Raw genomic sequence first — 26,558 nt, forward strand, 5'->3', positions numbered from 1 at the left:
TCCTGGCAATTACAGGCCAGTAAGCCTGACTTCAGTACCGGGCAAACTGGTTGAAACTATAGTAAAGAACAAAATTGTCAGACACATAGATGAACATAATTGTTGAGGAAGAGTCAAGATGGTTTTTCTAAAGGGAAATCATGCCCCCCCTCAATCTGCTGGAATTCTTTGAGGGGGTCAACAAGCATGTGGACCAGGGGAATCCAGTAGATATAGTTTATTTTGATTTTCAGAAAGTCTTTGACAAAGTCCCTCACCAAAGGCTCTTAAGCAAAGTAAGCTATCATGGGATAAGAGGGAAGGTCCTCTTATGGATCAGTAACTGGTTAAAAGATAGGAAACAAAGGGTAGGTATAAATGGTCAGTTTTCAGAATGGAGAGAGGTAAATAGTGGTGTCCTCCAGGGGTCTGTACTGAGACCAGTCCTATTTACATATTCATAAATGATCAGTAAACAGTGAGGTGGCAAAATTTGCAGATGATATAAAACTACTCAAGATATAAAGTTCCAGGCAGACTGCAAAGGGCTACAAAAGGATCTCACAAAATTGGGTGGCAGGAGAACAAAATGCCAGAGGAAATTCATTGTTGATAAATGCAAAGTAATGCACATTGAAAAACATAATCGCAACTATACATATAAAATGATGGGGTCTAAATTAGCTGTTACCATTCAAGAAAGAAATCTTGGAATCATTATGGATAATTTTCTGAAAACATCCACTCAATGTGCAGCGGCAGTCAAAAAAGCAAACAGAATGTTGGGAATCCTTAACAAAGGGATAGATAATAAGATAGAAAATATCATATTGCCTCTATATAAATCCATGGTACACCCACATCTTGAATACTGCATGCAGATGTGGTCACCCCGTCTCAAAAAAGATATATTGGAATTGGAAAAGGTTCTAACAAAAATGATTAGGGTTATGGAGTGGCTGCTGTATGAGGAGAGATTAATAAGACTGGGACTTTTCAGCTTGGAAAAGGAACGACTAAGGGGGGATATGATAGAGGTCTATAAAATCATGACTGGTGTGGAGAAAGTAAATAAGGAAGTGTTGTTTACTCCTTCTCATAACACACAAACTAGGAGTCACCAAATGAAATTAATAGGCAGCAGGTTTAAAACAAACAAAAGGAAGTATTTCTTCACGCAACACACAATCAACCTGTGGAACTCTTTGCCAGAGGATGTTGTGAAGGCCAAGACTATAACAAGGTTCAAAAAAGAACTAAAGTTTATGGAGGGTAGGTCCAGCAATGGCTATGAGCCAGGATGGGCAGGGATGGTGTCCCCAGTCTCTGTTTTCCAGAAGCTGGGAATGGATCACCGGATGATTTTGTGTTCTGTTCATTCCCTCTGGGGCACCTGGCATTGGCCACTGTCAGTAGAAAGGATACTGGGCTAGATGGACCTTTGGTCTGACCCAGTATGGCTGTTTTTATATTCCTCTCATTTGTTTTCTCCTCTGAAAAGTTTTTAGTGGGGCTGCTGGATCCAGACAAACCCTGTGGATCTCTCTAGCTCCCACACGAAACCTACCCTCTGCTGCCAGCCTATGGTGTTACAGGGGTGTTTGGATCAGAATATTTTCCTCTGCCTTGCCAGAGCTATGTGAAATTTTTGTATTGTTAGAGGTGGAGACCCATCTCAGTCTGATCTGAACATCCCTGAGTTTAGGGGATGATAGTCCTTTTTGTATCAGAAACAAGGGCACAATCCCAATTAAAAAAAAAAAAATCTGTTGCAGGCCCCTGCTGGTTATTTGCTTTGGGAGGCTGTGAGTGAAACAAACCTGAGCTGGTTAGAAGAGTCTGTCTTGCCACCCGTGGGTTATAGTATTATGACTGTTGTTAATGACTGTCCCTGTAGCTGGTAGCAAAAGGAACAAGATCCAACATCATCTGAAGTGGAGTCCATTCTTGGGGGACTAAGGCCCGGTCGTGCTGAGACTTATGGAGATGGCTCTGCAGGGTTGGGCCCTCTGTGTGGAAGGTGAAATATACATCAGACACTCTTAGGTCAGACATTTGCTGTCCTGGTGCCACGTGTAAACGTCAAGCCATCGGCAAAGAACGAAAGCAAAACATGAAAAACATCTGTGCCTCCAAACCTCCCAGTTAATGCAAAAAATTAACCGCCCCCACCCCCAGCAGCAGCAGAAGGGAAATCCCAGGGAGGTTGAAGACGGAGACTCACGATTTACTGTAACTCCAAAATGACTGTGGACAAAGGTCCAGGTGCTCAGCAAGTGGGAACTGATGTGGCTGCTTTGATTTCAGTGGAGCTAAGCTGACTTGCACTTGTTTAGGATCTGGCCTAGAGGCCGATGGCTCATAAAGGGAACAGATCGTGGGGAGCATGCCTTCTTGTTTCCCATTTGTTTCCTTTGCTTGAGGCACAGTTTAGAATTCAGAGCTGCAGGGGGACAGAGGGAGGGTGGGTCTGTGATTTTTGCAAGCTGATGGGTCTGTGGCTTCCTGCGTCCGGATGACTCATGTTCACTCAACTCGATTCTGAAGTGTGATAAAAAGAGAAAGGCAAATCTGCCCGTTCCTCCTGTCTTGCTCAGCCAGTGGCTGAGATGGCAGGTGAGGAGCACTCTGCCCCAGGAATGGAATGTGACATGGACAGGGGCAGTGACACTGCTGCACCTCCTGTTGCAATTACTAGCCATAAGCTCTGATCCACAGCCCACTGATGTCAGTGGAGGGTCTATTAACTTCAGTGGGCATCGGACCAGGCCCACAGTGCTGAGAAGGGGCAACACTTGTGATGTGGGCATGCTGGGGAGTAGCGGGAGGCAGTGTCCCTGACTAAGCAAAATCTTTGGTGGCTGATCCAGATCTCTCACAGTGGTATCACTCTGGAGACTTCAGTGGAGTTACTCCTGGTGTGAACCAGTGGAAGTAAGATCAGAGTCTCCTCTGTCTGGCTTTGCTACCGCAGCTGTGTGAAATTTTAATATCATTAGAGGTGGATTGAAAGCAAGACCCCACCCAGATCTGAGCATCTCTGAATTTTGGAGAGGAGTCAGATTTCAGTGAGAGTAACTGTATATTTTCTTGTAGTATATTATTCAGCCACTAGGTCACCCTGTGTGCTGTATAGAGTTCCAGGCAGGGTGCGACTGCTGGTAAACAAAGGAGACAAAGTTGGGAGTAAAGCTACATGGAAGGCTGTTTGTTTTTGTCTTTAGCTGTGGTTTCTTGAATAAATGCCTCCTGTTTAAGAATGACTATGGTTCTATAAACCACGATAGCAATGAGGTGGCCTGACAGAGGTATATAAAATAATGAATGGTCTTGAGAAGGCCAGTTGGCAACATCTTCCTCACAAGGGGCATCTGATTAAATTAAAAGTTGGTAACCTAAAATTGGTGAAAGGAAGTATAAGCTGTGGAACTCACTGCTACATTATATCATTTTAGAGAAAAAGATGGCTCTAAAGTAAAGTGTGGACAATTATATGGGTAATAACTAGTGTCTGAATTTATACTAACCAGGTTAAAATCATGTGAGCTATACCTACCATCATGCTGCATGATAAAGGATTGCCACTGGGAGATGCAAATATAAGCCTTTTTATTGCAAAACTGTTTTGCATCTGTCATAAACAGATAGCTAAGGGTTAATGTCTCTTTCACCTGAAGCACCTGACCAGAGGACCAATCAGGAAACTGGATTTTTTCAACTTTGGGTGGAGGGAATGGAGTGTCTGTGTCTTTGTTTTTCTGGCTGCCTGCTTTCTCTGAGCTTTGGAGAAGTAGTTCTACTTTCTAGTCTTCTGTTTCTAAGTGTAAGGACAAAGAGATCAGCTAGTAAGTCATATGGTTTCTTTTCTTTGGTATTTGCATGAATATAAGTGCTGGAGTGCTTTGATTTGTATTCTTTTTGAATAAGGCTGTTTATTCAATATTCTTTTAAGCAATTGACCCTGTGTTGTATCATCTATATACAGAGAGAACATTTGTACTTATTTTTCTTTCTTTTTATATAAAGCTTTCTTTTAAGACCTGTTGGAGTTTTTCTTTACTTCAGGGAAATTGAGTCTGTACTCACCAGGGAATTGGTGGGAGGAAGAAATCAAGGGGAGATCTGTGTGTTGGATTGCTAGCCTGATGTTGCATTCCCTCTGGGGGAATAGGAAAGTACTTTTTGTTTCCAGGATTGGGAACAGAGAGGGAGATTCACTCTGTTTGGATTCACAGAGCTGGTGTCTGTGTATCTCTCCAGGAGCACCTGGAGGGGGGAAGGGAAAAAGGATTATTTCCCTTTGTTGTGAGACTCAAGGGATTTGGGTCTTGGGGTCCCCAGGGAAGGTTTTTCAGAGGGACCAGAGTGCCCCAAAACACTCTAATTTTTGGGTGGTGGCAGCAGGTACCAGGTCCAAGCTGGTAACTAAGCTTGGAGGTTTTCATGCTAACCCCCATATTTTGGACGCTAAGGTCCAAATCTGGGACTAAGGTTATTACAGCATCTAACTCTGAAGCATCTTTAGTGCTGATCCCTGTTGGAGGAAAGTTACTGGCACTGTGGACCTTTGGTCTAAGCCTAAACATTAAACTGGTCCTAAACATTAAACTGGCCAGTCTAGCTTCATTGCCCAAGCAGAGGGAGAGAAAAGTAAAGTAACTTCAGATGCACTCTGGCTGAATTCCCATGGACTCTATTTAGGAAGGCATGTGTCCCCTGACTGCTCAATGAGGCCCATAAATAGTGAGAAATAAATGAGACCTTTCACATTCTTTAATTTTAGTAACTGAAGCTGCCATGAGTAGCAGAGGGATTTGATTACATATATGTTGATGGTCCCCTTTAAGAAAATCAAGGTATTGTTAGTAGCTACAAGCCAATCTTGAGAGGGCTGGGGAAGGGTCGTTACATAGCTTATGTAGCCAATAGTTAATGGAAAATGTGGACAAACTTGGCCCTAAATCTCCCTTGTATAGAATGAGGGCTTACAGAAGCTAAGAACAACAGAAATGTTGCCATGGCGCTTTTTCCCCCCCGCAACAAAAACCCCTTTTGCAAACATTCTCCAGCAATGTTTGCTACCCAAAGGCTGTAGCTTTGTGCCAATACAAGTCAATCTGATGGTGAAACTAATGATAAGCAAAGGCTAAGCTGCTGAGCTGAGAGAGAGGGGCAAAAAGCAAAGCTAGAGAGCAAACAGTGAAGGAAATTGGATGTGTTAAAAACCTTTGTCATAGAAATTGAAGGTGTTGTTAATTACACAAGTACAGAAACTTGCTGTGCAGAACTGCCAGGGGCTTGATTCTAGATTCCTCACATCCCTAAAATGTCCACAGGATTTAGAGGCAGCTTTGGGGACCACCAGGATTGCAGGTTTATACCAGGAGTTTTGGTCCCCTTAAGGAACTTTATCATATACGCATTTAAAGACCCAATCTTGCTCATAGAAATAGCCGGAGTCAGGCTCAGTTACACCAAACTGCAGGATCAGAGCTCTGTTTTAAATGTGACATTTAAAGGAAGCAACTTTAAAGCCAATTCGCTCAAGAGAATCTCTCTTTTTCTAAACACTGGTGACAGTTGTGCTAGCACTGAAGGCTAAATCCACCAGCTGATTGTCAGTGGCAACGGGAAAGCGAATAGTAAATGTTTCTCTCCCCTTCTCTCTCCTCCGGTCCCACCCCTCAATTAACTTCTTCATTGGGAAAGCTATACTGCCACATGTCACACTCCTTTGTAAATCTGTGGCTGGAGCCAACTAGGGGAAGCCCAATGAAAGACCCGCAGCCCAAGGAGATATTGTGGCATCAAAGCATGATGTGTGCGTTACAGTTTCCCAGGGAACATGATCCACAGCAAAAAGCTCCACAGAGTGGAGAGACAAAGGGGGTGAGGCAGTCTCTTTTATTGGACCAGCTTCTGTTGGTGAGAGAGACAAGCTTTCGAGCTACACAGAACTCTCCTTCGAGGCTGGGAAAGGTACTCCCAGCATCACAGCTAAATACAAGGTAGAGGAGATTGTTCAGCACAGGTAGTTAGCTGCACATATTCTAAGGGATCATTCAGGCCTGTTAACACCTCTGCAGTCATTGCGGATGCAGGTTTAAAGGGTTATAGGTTGCTGTAAAAAGCAATAAATACAGTGTGTCTGTTTGGTCCAGGATTTTTAGCATCTAACAAATGAATTTAAGCTCCCAGTCTTATTTTTTGAAGGAATTGTGCAGGTTTCCTTGAGGACGAGGACTGAGACATCAGCTATAGAGCGATCACTTGGTGACATGTGATTGTCTGTCTGTTTTACCCACTTGGTGGTTATGGGGCATTTAGTGCACTGGATAAGATATGCCACATGTTGTGATAGGCATGTGTGGGACCCGTGGATGTGGGGGGTGTTGATCATCATAGCAGATATGAAAGGAAACCAGCGCACGACAGCCTGGGAGCATAAATTCTTAGCTCTGCTAGATGCTAGAAACCATGGACTGAATACAGACACTGGATTTATGGCTTTTTACAACAATCTGTAACCCACTAAATTTCCCCTTCCACAGCTTTCCTGCCCTCCAGGACTGGAGGGGTGATAACAGGCCACTTCACCTGGAATGATCCCTTGAAATATATAACTACTTATGTGAAACAACCTGTATTTAGCTGTGATTCAGTGGGTGATTTCCCAGACCTGAAGGAGAGCTCTGTGTAAACTCCAAAGCTTCTCTCTCCCCTGCAGAAGTTGGTCCAATAAAGGTTACTACCTCACCCACCTTGTCTGTCTGAGATCCTGGGACCAACACGGCTACAACTACGCTGCATGCCACAGAGTGGAAGCAGGAGACAGAGCGATTGAGGCGTAGGGGGCAGGGCGAGCTATGGGTTCTTTCTTTCTTTTTTTTTTTTTTGAGTCAGTTATTGCTAAGGCAGCTGTACTCTGGACTCACTCAGGATATGACATCACTGGGGGGGGGGGGGGCGGGAAAGATCAGGCAGAGTTTCTTTAATGAAAACCCCAGCAAGGGTTGCTGCGTGTGTGAGGTTTTTCCCTGACCCCGGGATCTCACAGCTAAACCGAGGGAGCCCAGAAGGAATCCGGAGGATCTAGCTAGTTGACCTTTCCATACACTCGGGAGGGATTTGGTCTCTAATTCAGATCAGTTCTGGAGTTAGGTGAGTGTTTGGTTTTGGGTTTCTTTAAACTTTCTTTATGAAATTTCTGGTTTGCTCTGAGAATAATTGTCTCCCAGCAAAGCCCCTTCCAGCTCCAACCTCACGCTTTCCCTGCTAGCCTGTTGTGTGTCACACTCCCCCTGGGAACAAGAGCAAACACAGCCAAGGGGATTGATTCCCCCAACTTCAGACCCCCGCAGTGAAGTTGCAGATGGTACATTTTAGGGGGAGGGGGCATTTCAGGAGCTGGATGCTGCAAACTAGGGTCCGCTCAGCTGGTGTGCTTGTAAATATTTAGTGACCCCGTATTTTGTGACATCCAGGGCGAGCGTGAGGGGCCAGCCATAGCAGAGGGGGAATGATTGTGGCTTTCGGAGCCGATAAGCAGAGTAAATGTCACTTCCTGGAGCAGATGGGGAGCCAAAAGAGCCAGTTTGGAAGCAATATTCTGTGCTTAGCAGAGTTTGGACAGGGGCCAGCTGCCACTGTAAGGCTACGCTGAGGAAACTGACAAGGGTCTGGGAGCAGAAATTTACTTTGTGTGGTTGTAGTGTTTTGCAGTTACATGTCCCATAGCTAGTGGCTTGAGTGAGGCAATTTCATGTCCTGGAAGCTGGTCCATACGTGTTGGAGTGAGAGCATGGAGTTCGGGAGGAGCTTGGGTTTGCTGAGAAGATGAATTGTAGAGGGTTGGTGTGTCTTGTTTTTGGTATCACGTCTGACCCCCACATGGGGGCTGCGCGGCTCACATGCTCTGAATAGGCATCAGGAGCCACTGAGCCCAGGCTTTTTGGGGTTGTGCCTCTGTAGCAACTGTTACTAAGGACTGGACCTGGTCCCTCCAAAGCTAGGAGCATGAGCCTTTACTGAATTACACAGACCCCAAATCCCCTAGCTGGCAGCTGTGGTAGATCCATGTCCTCTGTGGGTCAGGCACAGAGTGGAACATGTAACACACACTGGCCAGAGAGCTACACCTCTCTTCTGCTTTCCAAGTAAGAGGATCGGTCTAGTGAGAGGAAGGCTGGCCCGGTGGTGAAGGTGTTAGTCTCTGACCTGGGTTCAATTCCCCCCCCGCCACAGACTCCCCGTGTGACCTTGGGCCAGTCACCTAGCCTCTCTGTGCCTCTGTTCCAGGATAACAGCACCGCCATACCTCACAGAGGTGGAGGGAGGAGAAAGACATGGTGTGAGGAGGTGATGGGGCTAGATAGACTGAAGCTGTCTCCGGGTCCCTTGGGGAAGAAACGCTACAAGGAGGCATGATCAGAGGCGAATTCTAAGGAGGTGTTGGAGGAGCAGTAGCCGAGGTGCGTGATGCCAGGCACTCAGTGGGCTAGCACTGGGCAGAGTGATGGGCCGGCTTGGGGCAGGCAGATGTGGCAGGAGCAGCAGGCAGGCTGGGTGATACCAGGCAGTGGGCGTGGAGGCAGCAGATGGGGACTATCTGGCAGTGGGCTGGGTGAAGAAGGAGTGAACAAAACCAGGCAGGGGGGAGGGGTCTGGAAGCAGAAATCTGCTTGGCACGGTTGTAGTGTTTTGCACTAGGTAAGAGAAAGGGGTTTCCAAGTCCTGAGCGATCTGATGGGAAATAGCCACAGGAGTAACCTGGGCTCCGCTCTCCTGGCTGCAGCTTCCCAGGCTGTGTCCTGACTGCAGCAGCCAGAAGGGTGATTCTCTACTTGGGTTTTGGTGCCTAGTTGCTATGGTGGTTGGTGCTGAGACTGTGCGGGAAGTTCCCTTCCTGGGACCCACAGACAGATTCCCATGGCGTCTAGCAGGTAAATGATGATCTCCAAGGAGCTCAGAGCAACATCTCTCAGCTGGGGCTCCTCTTCAGATCTTCCTCTCCTAGGCTCGCTCGCTTTGGCCTCTCCCCCAGCCCTTCACGCCCCCACCAGCAAACTCCTCCTCCCAGCAATTTCCTTGGAACGTCTCCTGGAATTTTCCATCCTTTATGACTGCACTTGGGATCTGTGGCCAATAACCCCGTTCCGCCAAGGCAGCAGGGGTCTGGCTTCAGCAGGAAGCCAAGAGAAACCAGCCCTGTCTGGGGAACTTTGTGGCCAAGTGACCATTTTTAAAATATAATCATGTCACGTCCCGCTAGATGAGTTAAACTCAAAGGCTGTACAGGGACAGGGTGCAGATGGCTGACTTGGGCATAACACTGCTGAGCCCTAGGGGACGTCCGATCCATTTCCAGACATACGGCTCTTTGTATCAGGGTTTCACTACAACAGTAACAAGGCTCCAAATCTGCAAATGCTTCTGCGCATGCTTAACTGTGAGCCCCCTCGTCCTGCTGACTGCAGAGGCACGTGTGTACGTGAGTGCAGGATCAGAGCCCAACTAAGAATAGTTAGTGCAGTTGCAGGTGCCTGATGGGACAGCTGGCTGGAGAGGTTAATATCCGATTGAAATATCTCGCCATTATCCCTTTAAAGCTTCAGCTAGCAGGTTCCTCGCTGACTTCTCCAATGCTCGTCTGCTGTCAAAGTCATGTATCAGCAGGGGACTTTCCTCTTTTACTGATGAGAACAGAGAGGAATTCCCTAAAGCATGACATTGAAAGGAAGACTGGTGCAGTCAAACTTGAGAGGAGCTGAAGTCAGCCACTGAGCCGGGTAGGAAGAGTCCTACAGGCCTCTTTCTTTTGTCACGCAGAGCCTGCCTGGCCGGAGTCCGCAGCGCAGGGCCACTTCGGGTGTGCCCGCATGGCAGAAGGAACAAACCCCATCGCAGCAAGTCTCAGAGCCCGGGTCGACTGACTCAGGCTCGCGGGTCTCATGCTGCAGGGCTCAGAATGGCAGTGTAGATATTCTTGCTTGGGCTGGAGTCACAGGCACTGACCTTTCTTTTTCCCTCTGGGTGCTCCACCCCAGCTCTGCCCCAGGGCCCTGCCCTCGCTCCACCCCCTCCCCCCAAAGCCCTTCCTGCCCACCCACTGCTCGCTCTTCTCCACCCCGCATCATCCAAGCGCCTCTCGTCAGCCGCTCGCTGCTGGGTGGCTAGTCCCGGGGCCCCACCAAACAGCTGTGGATGGTGGGTGCTGAGGACCCCCTATTTTTTTTCCATGGGTGCTTGAGCTGTGGAGCACCCATGCTATCGGCACCTATGGCTGGAGCCTGGGCTCTGAAACTCGAGCTGGAACGTCTGCACTGCTATTTTTAGCCCCGTCCGACGAGCCCTGCAAACCCAAGTCGGTTGACTCAGGCTCTGAGAGGCATTGCCATGTTTGGGTTTTTCTGCAGATACTCAGGCCCCAAGGTCACCCACAAGCCACATGCATGTGGTACAAGAGAGGAAGTTTGTGACTGTCAACTCCCAAAACCCAAGAGTCGGTGAACTAAAAGGATGACTCTTAACTAAGCTGGTAGAGAGATCTGGTGCACTCATGAGCAGGGCAGGGGTGTAGAGTTGGCAAAGGGGTAGGACCAAGTCTGTCCACTAGAGAGCAGCATTGCAGGGGCATGCAGACCAGTTTGTTGTAAACTCAGGCTCTGTGCAGATTCAGGCAGCCTCCAACAGACAGGTTGATTCAGGCCTGGATGTTTGGAGGGACACTCACATTTTACAGAGGCCCCCAAAAGTTGATTGCTTGCCGTCCCACCCCTGGGTTCAAAAATGCAAGCAGGCATAGGGCCCCTTGCTTCGAACTGGGGCCCTGCATTTCCTAAAGATGGATTTTTACCCCCCACTGGAAATTCACGCATGGATTTGAAAGCCTGTGATCTGTGACCCGCCCCTGGTTGAGCACTTCCTTAGGAGCTGGCAGCATGTCAGAGCCATTGTTAGGCTGGTGTTAGGATGTTAAATGCCTCGCTCTGTGAGAGCAGCTGTTCCGCTTCTTTAAAATTTGGATCGTGTTGCTCAGTGGCTGTTTGAGGTTATCAGAGCCAGATGCTTGTGTGAGTCTTTGACCACCGGCATGCGAGAGGGGATTTAATTCATTAAAGGTTTCAAACAGCCTCCCAGCACTGCATTTAATTGTAGATCAAGTACCAAGCTGTGTTCTCAGCCGATGAGCAGATGGATACATTTTCCTGGCTGATCTGTTCGTTTTGGTCACCCAGGGCTGCAGAGTTTGCTTTCTCATGGTTTAATAATAATACTTACTTATTCATTCTTTCTGGTAGCAGCCACAATGTATGAAAGCCCAGATCCTAAACGAGATTTACGTGGCTAGCTTCCAGGCAGCTGGGCAAGTCACAACCTCCCTGCCTCAGTGTCCTCATTTCTAGAACTACAGTATATTTGAGGATCTGGGCCTAAACGCTTTTCAAGGGACAGGGGAGCCTGGGCCTTGCCTTGAGGAGCTTTCAAGCTAAACACAGCAGAACTGAGCAAAGAGAGGGGTGCACCATATATACCCTCATTCTAAAAATGGGGAAACTGAGGCAAGGAGGTTGTGACTTGCCCAGCTGCCTGAGAAAATCAGAATCAGAGCTGGGGTTCTGTTCTGGTCTCATACTGTGCCCATCACCTTGGTATCTGGGCACTTAGATTAGAACTCAGGAGCTCCCCGCTGCCCAGTCTAGCTCTTGTTTATCACTTTCCCCATTCATGCGACTTTCCTTTCCTCTTCTGTGTGTACTTGTGTAACAAAGTGGAGATGATGCACGAGAGCCCTGTGCCCTGCATCTTACACCATACGCTGGCTGGACTTCTCATGTTTAAAGGTTGCTGTGCCTATTGGGAGGTCTCTGAAGCTGGACTGATGACTAGAGGAACTGAAACTTAGCCAGTTGGGCTGTGAGTGCCATTTTCGTTTGTGGCTTCCTTCCGCATCTGACCCTGTTAGTCTCTAAGGTGCCACAAAGACTCCTCTCTGTTTTTGCTCATACAGACTAACACGGCTGCCCCTCTGAAACCTGTGACCCTGGATGAATATTCATTTTGTATTTGGCTGTGGCAGTGTGGTCTAGTGAGTAGTGGGAGTCAGGAGAGAGCTAGGTTCTATTCCAAGGTAAATCAGTCAGGACCCCATTGTGTTGGGTGCTGTACATACACACAGTAAGAGAGAGCCTGTGCCTCAGAGTTTACAGTCTAAATAAACAAGACAGACAAAGAATGAGAGAGGAAACAGGCATCAAGAGGTTCAGCGACTTCCCTGGGTCACACAGAAACACAGCCAGGAACACCCATCCAGGTCTTCTGACTCCCAGTGCCACCGCTGAGCTGCTGTGTGACTTTGGACAACTCACGCAACTCCACCTGTGCCTCAGTTTCCCCATCTGTGCAGTGGAGCTGACGGGACTGGCCCAGAGCTTTGTCAGTCTGCATCTGAAAAACGCTAACCCTTGCACCGGTAACGGATGTCCTTTTGAGGCACAGAGGAACCTGTTCTTGGGAAACTGTTAGGAGAAGCCCTATGTTTCTTCAGCGTTGTATGCATGTAACTATATCAGAGAGGGGCATGATTATTTTAACTGAGATAGTTACACCAGTACAACCCCTAGTGTGGACACTGTTATACTGCTATGAAGGTGCTTCTGCTAGCGTGGCTTATTCCTCTTTCTGAACAGGCAGGGCTATACCAGTGTAAAACACTTTTCTCCCAGTATAACTCTCTCTTTAACTTGCTAGTGGAGACAGGTGGTAAGTTACAGCTCTGCATGTGGACACCTATTCTGCCTTAGCCGTGGCTTGAGCATTGGCTTAGGTGGTAAATTTACAGGCACAAACTAGACCAATTAAACTGGTTTTAAACCGATCTGGATTTTCCCTGATTTAATTAAACCAGTTTAAGCTAAACTGGTGCTTCCTCTCAGTGTAGACAAGGCCACGTGCCTTGAGGAATGAACACAGTGCAGCTGGTGGTGAAATTGGCAGCCGAGTCTTATATTTGTGCCTGACCCAGCAGATACAGGAAGAGGGCTCCCCCTTCCTTCCTTCGTCTACAGTACTGAGGCATTTCTGCTGCAGCTCGCTGGCAAAGGAATCTGGGACCCTGGCTGGTAAATGGAGCATTGTGGGGAGGGGGAGGGAGCCGGCGCTCTCCAACTTCCTGCCTTCCCAGGCAATTGTGAGCTGTGGCTGCCGGGACAGGCCCACCTGGGACAGGAAGGGCCCCGCTCACAATGGGGGCAGCGCAGCAGGAAAGGCAGCTAGGTCTCCGGCCAGGACGGACACCTGTTGGCATCCCTCATCTGCTTCCGTCCATCCTGATGCTGGGGTAAGGATGCTGCTCGCTGAGGGCTGGGAAACTGGATGGAGCTGGTGCTATGAATACCTGGGAGACTTCAGGACAGGCTGATTGGCTCAGGCACTGGGTTGGGAGTCAGGAGACCAGGGTTCTATTCCTGGCTTTATCATGGGCTTGCTCAGTGACCTCAGGCAAGTCATGTCCCTGCCCTGTGCCTCAGTTTCCCCTCCTGTCTGTTGGCTATATAGATTGTAAGCTCTCTAGGGGCAGGGACACTCTCTCTTACTATATGTTTATAGAGTGCCTGGTAAAGTGGGGACTCTAGATGCTATTGCAATGCTAGTTCTAATTCATGAAATTCCCTGCAATCCAGTTAGCAATGGGCCCAAAGCCGGGGGTGTGAGTGTCCCCAGTCTCTGCAGGAGGGAGGATGATGCCCTCCTGAAGTTTAGGTCCTCCTGGTTGATTTGACAGGCTCTGTGGCTTTTTGGTGCCTCTAGTGGACTGATTTCCATGAAATGAAACAAGATGTCAGGGTAGAGCTCATCCTGACTCTGCTTACATGTACACTCCCTGTGAAGCGCTGGTACAGGCCGCTGTCAGCAACAGGCTACTGGGCTAGATGGACCATGGTCTGATGCAATATGACACTTCTGTATGGAGGGGCAGGACTGTGCAGGGATCAGTCTCCTGGCTGGCTACAGACTTCTTGGGCAACTCACCTAGACATGCTGTGCCTCAGTTTTCCATCCATAAAATGGGGATAATGCACTTCCTTACTGCACTGGTGTGTGGCGAGAGTAAATGCATTACAGGTCATGAGATGCTCTGATACTATGGTAACAGGAGCCACGTAAGTACCTTAGATCGGGCAAATCCTTATGCGGACTGACTACATTGTAATTAGCAGTGGTAGGAACCAGCTGCGATTTCAAGCAAGGGAAAGCTCATTTGGGACAAACAGCAGCTCTGTCCATCTGCACAAGCAGTTGCATTGGTTCTGTGCTGCCAGTGGCTGTAACTAGGCCAAAGGTTGAAGAGTTATTGATCTACTCCAGCCCATGTCCTGGCATGCCTGGAAATATCACCAGTGATTAAACAACAGCTGAGAAAGAACTGATTCGTGATTCAGCAACTTTGTTTTGCAATGGGTCTCCTGGTCACTAGGACAAATTAGCGAAAGGCTAGGGTTTCCGATCAGTTCCCCGTTTGCTCCATGATTCAACCCCTGGGTGGTATCACAGCGATCCTCTGTGCAATTGGCAGGGCTGATGTTGCTCAGCAGAGATGAGTTCTGGGCCTCCCAGAGAAATATCTAAGCAAATTCTTATAAAGAAAATAATAATACTTGTATAGTGCTTTTCACCTGCCGGTCTACAGATCTGTGATGGAGTGTGTTAGCCCTTTGCAGTTCCCTGCTGGGGCCCTACTACACGATTCCCTAAGAAGGCGCGAGCTGAGAAGAAAAGAGCAGCGAAGGTGGGTCCTCCAAGCTTGCCTAGAGAGGACTCTCTGGAGTAGTCACTTTGGAAAACCACAGAGACTTGGTCCTTCCAGGGCTAGAGGGGCTAGCAACAGCCAATCAGGGCCCTGCTGACTCAGATAAAAGGAGCTGCCTGGTGGTCAGTGGAGCAGTGCCTGACTAGGACTGGAGGAGAGAAGAAGGGAATCTATCTATCTATCTATCTATCTATCTATCTATCTATCTATCTATCTATCTATCTATCTATCTATCTATCTATGCATGCACGCACGCACGCACGCACGCACGCATGCACAGGGGCCTGACAATACGCAGAGTTCATGGCTGGCTGAACCTGCACAGCTGGGATTGCAGAGAGAGTAACCTGGGGACGCTGGCCCTGAGCGAGGGCTGGAGATAAAGGGCCTGGTTGGAAGAAGCCCCGGGAAGCAGCAGTGACGGATTGGAGAGGGAAGGGTGTGGCTACTGTGCATAGGGTCCCTGGGCTGGAACCTAGAGCAGAGAGCGAGCCAGGTTCTGCCACCAGCCACTGGCATAAACCCCATGAAGGGAACAGGGCTTATTTGGGACTCTGAACAAAGAGCCTAATTTAAAGGGCCCAGAGCTGCAGCGGAAGACCCCAGTGAGGGCAGATAGACTGTTTATTTATTAGACTCTTTAATACCCTGGAAGGTCATTCAGACTTTGTGATTCAGCTGGAGGGCCAAGCCGTGGAAGGCCTCGAGGGCGGCCAGCAGCATGCAGGTGGCACCAGGGGTGGGAAAAGGAAGGCAGTACTGCACCCTGCCACTTGGAGGTGCTGAAGAGGTGAGTGCCCCTATCAGGGATCACAGATCAGTGGTGCCTCACAAAGCACCCCGGTAAGATAGAGAATAATTAAACTAAGGCAGGCAGAGTGACTTCCCCAAATGCAGCAGCAAATCGGGAATAGAAAGCAAGAGACTGACCCCAAGTCCCCTTTCCTGTAAGCCTGGGGTTTAGATGTCCAGAGGCTTAGATTTATTTCAGCTGTATCCTTGGTAGGGTTTGTAGGCACCTGCTGTAATGGACTAGACTGCAGCTGCTGCTTGTTCTTCCCCCTGCGGATTTGATGCTTTGGGAAGGAGTTTGTTTTGTAATGTGAAAATTAAAAGCAAAAATGTGCACCTCTAGGCCACTGTGTTGCTCCAGGATGCATTCAGTGAAGAGGTGGGAGAGATCGGGGCAGGGTGTCTAATGGTGTGAGACAGCTGTCTGAGATGAAGCCGCTGCAGCATATACTGAGCCTCCCTCAGCTCTCCTAGAATGGCCTGAGACTTGGCCATCTTCCTACTGTTTATATGGAGCAGTCCTGAGCACATGGGCATGGCTGGAACATCATCAGCCCCACTGGGTGTGTGTTTGCTCTCTGTAAATAAGGTCTGGTGCCCACAATCAGAGGCTACTATGGGAGAGGGGGGAATTTGGTCCTACACTTTTAACTGCAGGTTTCCTCCCCTCAGAGTCTGTTGAAGTCAGTGCAATTGATTTCCAGGCCTTTGGGTGAAACCATAGCTGAGAGCTATGAATAATAATACTTTGTACTTGTATAGCAGCTTCCACTGCAAGCACTCCTACCATCCCTGTGAGTAGAAAAGGATCATCATCTCCATTCTGCAATTGGGGAAACTGAGGCACAAAGGGGCAAAGTGACTTGCCCAAGGTCATGCAAGGAGTCTGTGTCAGAGCCAGGAATTAGAGTCCCATTTCAGTGCCTTAACCACAAGAACCAGAGCGGCAATTAGACTGCAAGGCTGCAATCCCTGGTCTCGTTGCTGGGGAGGGCAAAACTCCCCTGAATTCAGTGGGGCCAAGATTTCTCCCCCAGGTCCCTGGGCTCTGAGCTTTTGCTTTACCCTCCCCATCCAAGATTTGTGCTGGTACTAAACTGACCCCTCTTGAGGGAGATCGAGAAGTGACCTGGCTTCTTTGTAGGTTTGTGGCTCTACAGACTGACTTTGCTTTGAAGGGGAACGTTCTGCTTCTACTTTTTCTGAAGATCTGTTTTCTTCCAAATTCCTGTAAGGATTTACAAGGCCAGTGCAGCTTGGCAGCAGTGCCGATAGCAGCTCGCTAAGCAAAACCATGGCAAACAGCTCCTGTAGGTGCTGACTGCATTTGGGGTAGACTGGAACGTAATGACCAGGCACGTACAGCGCTGCCGTCATAGCAGATTAACTAAAGGACTTGTGCACTAGGAAATCAGCTTGGTCCGGTGCACCAGTTCATGTATATCTTTCACAGAGACGCTGTAAGAAAACACATCCCATATGCTTAATAGTGTCATTGGTTTAATTGGGTTTTAGTAAGACAATAAATATCCAAAAAGGAAATTCACCTCCATTTGTCTAATGATTGAAGAAATCAGTTTGTATGACAACAAGAAAGTGATACAGTGGAATAACTTTGTATGATGAAATATGTCCTCGGAGCTGGTTATTGGAGAAGAGACTCATTTCCCACTGAGTATAAATGAGTTGGAAAGAGTCGTAGAATATAGATGTACAAATAACACCTTAATGATTGGAGGAACGGGGATTTAAAAGCCTCTATTCTATTGCCAGGATGGGCGACGGGATGGATCACTTGATTATTCTCTGTTCAGTTCATGCCCTCTGGGGCACCTGGCATTGGCCACTGTCGGAAGACAGGATACTGGGCTAGATGGACCATTGGCCCTACTGGGTCAGACAGTTCTTATGTTCTTATGGATCACAGCCTTTCACTTTTTATTTGCCAAATGGGTCTGCACCTCCACTTGAAATTTTTCAGGAGTCCACAGGTGAAAAAAAGGTTGAAAACTGCTGGACTAGCTGATCTTCATGATCCCGTCTGGCCTTAAACTCTTAAGTATGTGACTTTAGTGGAGAGATGCTAATTTAGCCAAGCTGGGGCTCTGGCCTAAGGTGATAGGCAGTGGTGACTGAGCTCCAGATACGGGTGCATGTTATGTAGCGTGAGGGACCTTGAATCCTACTTTAAGTGCAACTCTCAATGCAACCTTAACTATGGAGTCACTACTAATGCCCAATAGTATTGTATGTGTGTCTGTGTATCAGTTATATTTATGGCACTGATCTAGTGAAATTATTGAAGGACCTACTTAACTTTAAACCTGTGAATAGCTCTGTTGAAGTCAATAGGAGTCCAGTAAGTTGCAAGCTTCAAGTTAAGTGCTTGCTTCAGCACTCTGCTGGATGGGGAGAGGGCGGGGCAGGAGTCTGTTTTAGAAGTAGATGTAACCCAAATATCCAGAAAACTTGCAGTCATGGAAAACTTATCGGTATCAGCAGGGTGCGCCTTGAAAATGTGACAGCCGTGCAGGAAAGTACAAGATAATGTTCATTCTTTATCCGGCACTAGTTCCAGGCTCAGTAACTGGGTGGATGCTTTGGGTTACAAACCACCAGCCTCCCTCGCAGGCCGTTCTGTGCTGCTAGGCAGGAAGCCGTGACGCTGCTGGAGTGTTTAAGAGGGCCTGCTACCACGCCCAGATGCCCCCGCTTCCCCCCCAAGCACTGCCATAGAGCGGCACTGAATTCTGTCTCGGAGGGCTTGAGCCCTGTTTCCCATGCTAAGAGGCAACTTCTGCTCTTTAGTCCACAGCAGGAGTGACCGAAGCGCCTTAAAAGGGGGGGGGCGTACCAGCACCCAAACCGTGGCACCACCCTCATGTCCCCTTCCTCATGAAGCCCCACCCTCGCACTGCCTCTTCCCCCAAGATGCCACCCCCTGCGCACTTATCTCTGCCCCTGCCCCTGTTGCTTGCCTTTACAGCTGGTAAAGAGTGATGGAGCCGTGGCTCTTGGTCCCCCTCGTTCCAGCACACAGGCTGGACACCCTGCTAGGCTGAGAGCAGCGTTTGGCCTCTCATGTGGAGCAGCAGCTACCCCTGGCCAGAGGCAAGAAAATCCCCGTGCCCCAATGGGACTGAGGGTCCTGTGCTGCCCTCTGCATGGGGTGAATTTCACCCTTGCTTTCACGCAACAGCAGGCAGCTGTCCAGATGGAGGCACAGGGCACCCAAAATGAAGAGATGAGCATCAACAACAACCAGCTATTGTCCCTCAGGAACAACTGGAGACAACATTTAATACTCCGATGTCTGGATAACTTGCCCTCAGGGGAAATCTCCCCCTGCAAATCCACTGATTTCTAGCCATACTGTCTGTCTATTGCTGCAGCGGGCTCCTAAGTACCTGCGGAGTTCCACCCAAGAGGCATTTGCTCTTCTCTAGTGGCTGAAGTGATTCCAGTGTATGTTGTAATTGAGTCTGCAAACCACCTTCTAGGATCCTTTGGGATGGAAGGACCTGTGTGTGTATCTGTGACTGACAGGTGAACCAGGTACTGGGTTGGAACTCATGTGGCCTGAGCTCGTCTCTTCTGCTTGAGACCTTGGGCAAGTTACTTCCGCTTTCTGTGCCCTTTGTTCCTCTCCCACACTTGCTCAGACTTGTCAAAGTAGATTTTCAGGGTAAGGACTGTCTCTCACTTGATGGACATGCAGCGCCTAGCACAGTGGAGCTCCGATCTCATGTGCTTAATAGTATTAATGCTGGGAACTGCAGGACGTTGCATAATGTATTTTAGCTGATCGGTGATGTTTGGCGAGCCCTTTGGCTCTTTGAAAGTGACACACGGATTTCAGTTCATAGTCTGAGTCCAGGAGAAACACAGACCCTCTGCTTCCATGGTAGTAAATTCAGGAAGGCAACTAGGGGCATAATTAGCAGTTTATTAAATGGCACGTAATCCCACAATTCACAGTAGTGTTTAGGGTGACCTCCAGATAAACCCCTGGCCATCCCATCCGGGAGCACCCTGCTTCTACTGATGCAAAGATGCAGAACTAGCGGCCAAAGCTGGTGTCAGACCTGACACGGCTTTGTTATTTTAAAGCAAGATGCAGATGGCAGCTGATGCAATCCAGCAACGTGGCAGGAGGAGGTAGACTGTGTGTGACTAGTTTGCATTGTATTTCGGCTGTATGGGTAGGGGAGTCTCTCCTTTTATATCACATTGTTACACTCCAACGGTATTTCCCTCAGGACACAATTGTACATGGGATTTGTGCCTTAGGGGCTTTAAAGAAACAGAAGACAAACTCCATTTTCTGCTAAGTAATAGAGCGGCGTGACTGGCCAGCTAGCCGTACTCGCTTCAGAGCCTGGGGGAATTGCCAGGCTGGCCGCAGGAGCAGGTCACAGGGAGCACTTTTATGAGCTGGGAAGCTCTTTGTGGTGGGGTGGGGGGACTTCCCATGTAACCACAAAGGAAATCAACACTAAGCCATCCCAGCGATGCTTGGAGGGGGAGGGAGGAAAGCTGCCTTGAACGCTTTTGCTACTGCTTTTTATTTTGCTTTAGAGCTGTCGCCCTTGAGAGACCAGTGTGAGCAGAGCCTTTCCCTGCAAAGATCATGCTGTTACTCAAGGGATATTGATTTATGAAGAGGCTGTCAACATAAGGTGCCACCATCTTTCACAGGCAAGGCTTCCCACCAGGCCAGCCATGGTAGCACCAGCAAAACATTTATTGCCATTTGCATTATGGCATCATTGAGATGCCTCAGGGTCCCCCATTGCCCTAGGTGCTATAAATACATCCCTGCCTCCAAGACCTCACCATCCAAATAGACAAGACAATAATCCTTCCTTTAGCTCCGTTTTGCACATAGAGAAACTGAGGTCATGGTCACACAAGGAGTCTGGGTAGAGCCAGGAATCAAACCCAAATTCCCTCAGTTGACATCCAATACCTTAGCTACAAGACCATCTAGTCTCTTGAATGTGCCACCAATTCGTCGTGAGCAGCTTCAGTAAGGGAGAGCCTGTTACAGTTGGCTTCATAAATAACGGGTTCACTATTTCTCTCTTTTCCTTTCAGAAACCCACGATGTCCACCCTGAAGCTCTCAGGCTAGGAATCTGCCTTGGGACGTGCCGCTGCCCCCTTTAAACCTGGCTGCCCCAGCCCAGAATGGCTTTGTGCCTCAGCCAAGTTTTCAACAAAGACAAAACCTTTCGCCCCCGTAAGAAATTCGAGCCTGGCACCCAGCGGTTTGAGCTGTACAAGAAAGCCCAGGCCTCTCTCAAATCTGGGCTGGATTTGAAGACTGTGGTCCAGTTGCCACCTGGGGAGAATATCAATGACTGGATAGCGGTGCACGTAGTTGACTTCTTCAACAGGATAAACCTTATCTATGGGACGATGTCGGAGTTCTGCACCGAGAAGAGCTGCCCCATCATGTCCGGTGGGCTCAAATACGAATACAGGTGGCAGGATGATCACAAATACAAGAGGCCGACCAAGCTATCGGCACCCCAGTACATGTGTATGCTGATGGAATGGATTGAGATGCTCATTAACAATGAAGACATTTTTCCTACCAGGATCGGTAAGTGGGCTCTAGTTCTTACATTCAGATAACAACTATTGTGATCATCTCATCTGGTCTCCTGCATAACAGAGGCCCTAGAACTTCACCCAGGGATTCCCACATCCAGCCCCAATGGCTTGTGGTTACTCATAGACTCTAAGGACAGAAGGGACCATCATGATCATCTAGTCTGACCTGCAGATCGCAGGCCACAAAACCTCAACCACCCACTCCTGTAATAGACCCCTAGCCTGTGGTTAAGTTACTGAACTCCTCAAATCATGATTTAAAGACTGCAAGCTACAGAGAATCCACCATTTACACTAGTTTAAACCTGAAAGTGACCCATGCCCCGTGCTGCAGAGAGAGGCGAAATCTCCCTAGAGTCTCTGCCAATCAGAGCTGGGAGGAAATTCCTTCCTGGTCCCAAATGTGGCGATCAGTTAGACCCTGAGTATGTGGGCAAGACTCACTAGTGAGATACCTGGGAAAGAATTCTCCCCCTCTAGTGTCCCATCGTCGGCCATTGGAGATATCGGCTGCTAGCAGTCACAGATCGACTATATGCCCTTGTAGGCAACCTCCTCATACCATCCCCTCCATAAACTTATCAAGCTCAGTCTTGAAACACAGCATATCTTTTAGCTAATCACTCTGTCATGATGTAAAGACTCCAAGGGATGGAGAATCTAGCACATCACCAGTAACATGTTTCCATGGATAATTACTTTCTCTGTTAAAGAAGTTTTGCATCTTCTTTTTAACATTCATTGGAAAGGCAAAGGGAAATATGCCAGCTCTGTCCTGCAACCAGCTTAATGAAGTGACACTCATTGTGTTGAATCCTTTCCCCCTACATTTGGTGCTTTTGTGGATGTAGGGGACTCTTAGCTCTCGTTAAAGCCAAGCAGGGTGTGGGGAGTTGTGCTATTCAAGCTTCCTGTACATAGCTGTGACGATGCACTCCACCCCAACCTCTGACATTCCCTGCTGTTCCACTCCTAGGTTACATGTGGCCTACAAGGACATGTGGCTTTTTCAATGAGGACAAATCTCCACTAGGAAGTGGCCCACCACAAACAGTTGTTCTTATAACCTAACCCAGTTTCCAGAGGGGAAAAGTTTGTGAACTAACCCTCTTTATTGCCCATCCAGCAGATTTAATCCTCGTTACCCCTGTGGGTAACTATGATGTTAATATCACACATGCTAATTAGGTTCATCTGCCTTCTTTGGGGAGATCGGGGATTGGAGTTTACTGGGTTCTCTGATCGGTATCAGCGATTCATTATTTGGTCTGATGGACACATACCAGCAATGCTGTTTCCATACAGATGGCTCTTGCTCTTTTCAGCGTTTTCATGGAGCACCCAGATTCCATAAATAAACTTCCCCCTAGATAGCAGTCGGTCCTTTCCATGGTTCAGTTGTATTGAACCCAGCTGCCAAGCCCACATGGCGCTCTTGGAAGCGGTTCCTTTTCCGATAAAGTGAGCAATGTTTGATTTTTATTTTTAATTTTTTTTTCCTTCTCCTCCAAAGAGAAGCTTTAAGAATCTTGAGACATAGTGATCATCCTTCCAGTGAAACACAGCCCTTGGCGTGTCTTCCTTGCCATTACTGCTTTCCAGAGGGTCATGGGCTTGTGAATCTGAATCCAGTCACTGCAGTTGAGGGTTCCTATTTTAGTTACCTTGGTGGGAAAGCCATAGTAATCTGGGATGGAAAAGACCAGTGCGGGATTATTGAACGAAATCCTCAGCTCGTGTCGAGTGGCACGGCTCCAGTGACATCCTCATTCTCCAGTCCAGTTCCCAATGACTTAACTGATGGGGCTTCCATTTCTTCATTTGGGAGACTGTCCCACACTTTAGGGGCATGACTGGCAGATGCTTAAATTGATGGAGCCTGTCTCGGTAACTTAACGCAATGCACGCTAATGCAAGGCAGTGCATCCAGGCTCAATGCATATGCGTGGACAGTGGCTGTGCCTCTCAGCTGGCCTTGCACTCCCACGTGTTGAGCACTTTGGTTTCTGAGCATGCATCCAGTGAGTCCCAGCACTGCTGCAAACTCTGGCATGTTGGGTGCAGTGTCACAGAGCATGCTGGGGGAACTTGTTTGCCACCTGGAGGATTATGAAAGGAAAGGCCCAAACTGACACTACAAGAAGGATGTGGAAAAAATGGAAAGGGTCCAGTGGAGGGCAACAAAAATGATCAGGGGGCTGGAGCACATGACGTATGAGGAGAGGCTGAGGGAACTGGGATTGTTTAGTCTGCAGAAGAGAAGAGTGAGGGGGGATTTGATAGCTGCTTTCAACTACCTGAAGGGGGGTTCCAAAGAGATGGAGCTCGGCTGTTCTCAGTGGTGGCAGATGACAGAACAAGGAGCAATGGTCCCAAGTTGCAGTGCGGGAGGTCTAGGTTGGATATTAGGAAACACTATTTCACTAGGAGGGTGGTGAAGCACTGGAATGGGTTCCCTGGGGAGATGGTGGAATCGCCTTCCTTAGAGGTTTTTAAGGCCCGGCTTGACAAAGCCCTGGCTGAGATGATTTAGTTGGGGTTGGTCCTGCTTTGAGCAGGGGGTTGGACTAGATGCCCTCCTGAGGTCCCTTCCAACCCTGATATTCTGTGAAGTGATGGTGCAGGACAATATTAACTGGCAGGTGGCTCCCAGCCAGGATCACTGTTTGGCTGAAGAGGCTAGGCAGAGGAGAAGTTAATCTTCTCAAAAGGTAGCCTTTGGAGGATTGTGGGATAGCACTGGAGGACTAGCTTGCATTCATTGTTGAATCACAGCATCGCCTCATATTCACACACAACTGAGCGACATGTGATTCGGCCTAACCTGAGGTTGATCAACACTTTGAATAGAGAGAGTTCTGTGTCAGAGGGAACAGCTGATCTCCCCCTTGAGCTAAAAATGCTCGTCTAGCTGCCCCTGGCTGTTTGGATGTTCTGGAGGCAGCTGCTCCGGCTGCTTCCCTGAATGAGGGGATGAAAGCCCTTGCAGCATGAACCTCTCGACTGCTGTTTGGGATTGCTGAGCTCTCTGTCTCTTGGACAATGCCACTGTGGCCAAGGGGGTAAAGTGAGGGTAGCAGAGAGAGAACTGAGGGTCTTCTGCTCACCCAGCACAGCCCCCTGAGTGAAAGGAGAATCTCCATTAGCCAATACTGGGCTGGGGCCAACGGGTTGGGAGTGTGGGAGGGGGTTCTGGGCTGAGCCTGGGGCAGGGTGCTAGGGTGCAGCAGAGAGTGCAGGGTGCAAGCTCTGGGAGGGAGTTTGGGTGCTGGAGGGGGCTTAGGGCTGGGAGAGGGGGTTGGGGTGCAGGAGGAGGTGAGGGGTGCAGGGGCCAGCCAGGCAGGCTTACCTCAGGCAGCTCCTGGTTAGCAGCGCAGTGGGGCTAAGGCAGGCTCCCTGCCTGCCCTGACCCTGCACTGCTCCCAGAAGTGACTGGCACATCCCTGCCCTGTGTGCTCCCCAAATGCTGACTCCGCAGCTTCCATTGGCCGGGAACTGCGGCCAATGGGAGCTGAGGGGACGGAGCTGGCCTTAGCCCCACTGTGCTACTGACCGAGGAGCTACTCAAGGTAAGGGGGCCAGGGTGCTCCACGCACTGCTCCCAGAAGCAACCAGCATGTCCCTGAGGCCCTTGGGAGGGGGGCCACAGGGCTCCGCACGCTGCCCCCGCAGCTCCCATTGGCCACAGTTCCCGGCCAATGGGAACTGTGGCGTTGGTGCTCGGGACGTGAGCAGCATGCATAGACCACTGCCCTCCCCTGCAGAGGCTGCAGGGATGCCACATGAGTGGCGCAGGGCCAGGGCAGGCAGGGAGCCTTCCTTAGCCCAGCTGCACCACCAGACTGTTAGCAGCATAAAATCTCCTGGTTTGGCATCAGTAGCCTCTGGGAGATAGAGCGCAATTCTGGGAGACTCCCGGAGAAACCAGGAGGGTTGGCAACCCTACTGTCAGCGAGGCCATCAGCTGGCCCAAGCAGCAGCACAGCCCCCAAGCTGCTGGCGGGCTGGAGCAACTGCTTGAGCCCTGGGCCACTGGCCAGCCCAAGCCACCCCTGGCCTCCAGCCAAGCTCCAGGACTCTGGCCAGAGCTGAGTCCTCGGGGCAGGGCCTCAGGGCGGAGTATGGGTAGGGCCACAGCCTGGGTTAGAGGAGGCTTAATCTGCCTCAATCTTTAATACCTGCCGCTCTTGCCAACGGGCGTCGTCTTAAGCCAAGCAGCAGCGTTAGGCTAATGGCTGTTCTAAGCATTCACCCACTGTGGTTTTAGTACTGGGCCTTCTTGTTCTCAGCTTTGCTCCCGCTCTGGATCCAGCCTTACCTTACTCCAGCTAACCCAGCTCTGAGCCTGGTCTCCTTACGCTGGCTACTGACTTCTACTCCAGCCGCTAGACCTGACTGCTAACATCACAGCCTTTGGCATCAATAGGTAACCTGACTTTCAGAAGTGCTGATCAGCCAGCAGCAGGGCCGGCTCTAGCAATTTCGCCACCCAATCACGGCGGCACGCTGCGGGGGGCGCACTGCTGCTCACCGGTCCAGCGGCTCCGATGGACATCCTGCAGGCATTTCTGCGGAGGGTCCGATGGTCCCGCGGCTCCGGTGGAGCTACCGCAGGCGTGTCTGTGGGAGGTCCACCGGAGCCGCGGGACCAGCAGACCGTCCGCAACCACGTCTGCGGCAGCTCCACCAGAGCCGCCTGCCGCCCTCCCAGCAACCAGCAGAGCGCTCCCTGCGGCATGCTGCCCCAAGCACGCGCTTGACGCGCTGTGGCCTGGAGCCGGCCCTGGCCAGCAGTTGCTTCCAACCCTGGATGCTTGGCCCTTCAAACAGTCAGGCTACTTATTTAGATGCCTAAATGTGGATTTAGGAGCCTAACTTTTGGCCCCCGTTATCACAAACCTTCAGCTTGGTTCTCCAGCTCTTCCTTTAGCACAAAATATCTAGCTAGCTTTTGTTTGTCATCTGCGTGCCTTCCACGTGAGCTCGGTGGCAGCAGCGAAGTCTCTAATGGACTACAGGGCGTCTCTTGCCCATCTCTCTTTGTGGGGCTAAAACTCTGCTTGGTGGTAGGGTTGCTGGGTGACTTACTGTTTCAGGTTCTTGTTTTTTATTTTGGGAGTGCAGGAGGGCGTTGGGCCATAGGGGGTCTGTTGCAAGGCAGGTTAAAGCTGGTCATTTAGTTTTGGGGACAATCTTGGTAGTTTAAAAATTCGGTTTTGTTCTGATTCAGAATGAAAGTCAAAAACGTCAAAATTCTCAGTGGAAAGGCAAAGCCTTGGGGTCCCCAGCCCTGGGGCAGCCACAGATACTGGAAACACAGGGGGAACAATGAACCTGAGCAGCCAGGCTCCTGTGGTCTT

The 26,558-nt window shown here is 49.4% G+C and overlaps 1 protein-coding gene across 8 annotated transcripts in view; it reads left to right on the plus strand.

Annotated features, from left to right (window-relative positions):
* MOB3C (MOB kinase activator 3C) overlaps positions 1-26,558 on the plus strand; it is a 73,264-nt gene that overhangs the window by 16,408 nt on the left and 30,298 nt on the right. For 4 of the 8 annotated variants that reach the window (XR_007775412.1, XM_050961745.1, XM_050961752.1 and 1 more), the window contains exons 1-2: positions 6,952-7,140; positions 20,678-21,187. Coding sequence is in view for 7 of the 8 variants with exons in the window: in XM_050961745.1 (XP_050817702.1) it covers positions 20,770-21,187 (418 nt within the window). In the remaining variant the exon portion in view is untranslated. Of the gene's footprint in view, positions 1-6,951; positions 7,141-13,113; positions 13,319-15,463; positions 15,579-18,220; positions 19,136-20,677; positions 21,188-26,558 lie in introns of those variants that run through there. The other 4 variants (XM_050961750.1, XM_050961747.1, XM_050961746.1 and 1 more) reach the window with 4 other exon arrangements.

The sequence above is a fragment of the Gopherus flavomarginatus genome, chromosome 7, assembly GCF_025201925.1.
Source record: "Gopherus flavomarginatus isolate rGopFla2 chromosome 7, rGopFla2.mat.asm, whole genome shotgun sequence".
Classification (NCBI taxonomy): domain Eukaryota; kingdom Metazoa; phylum Chordata; order Testudines; family Testudinidae; genus Gopherus; species Gopherus flavomarginatus.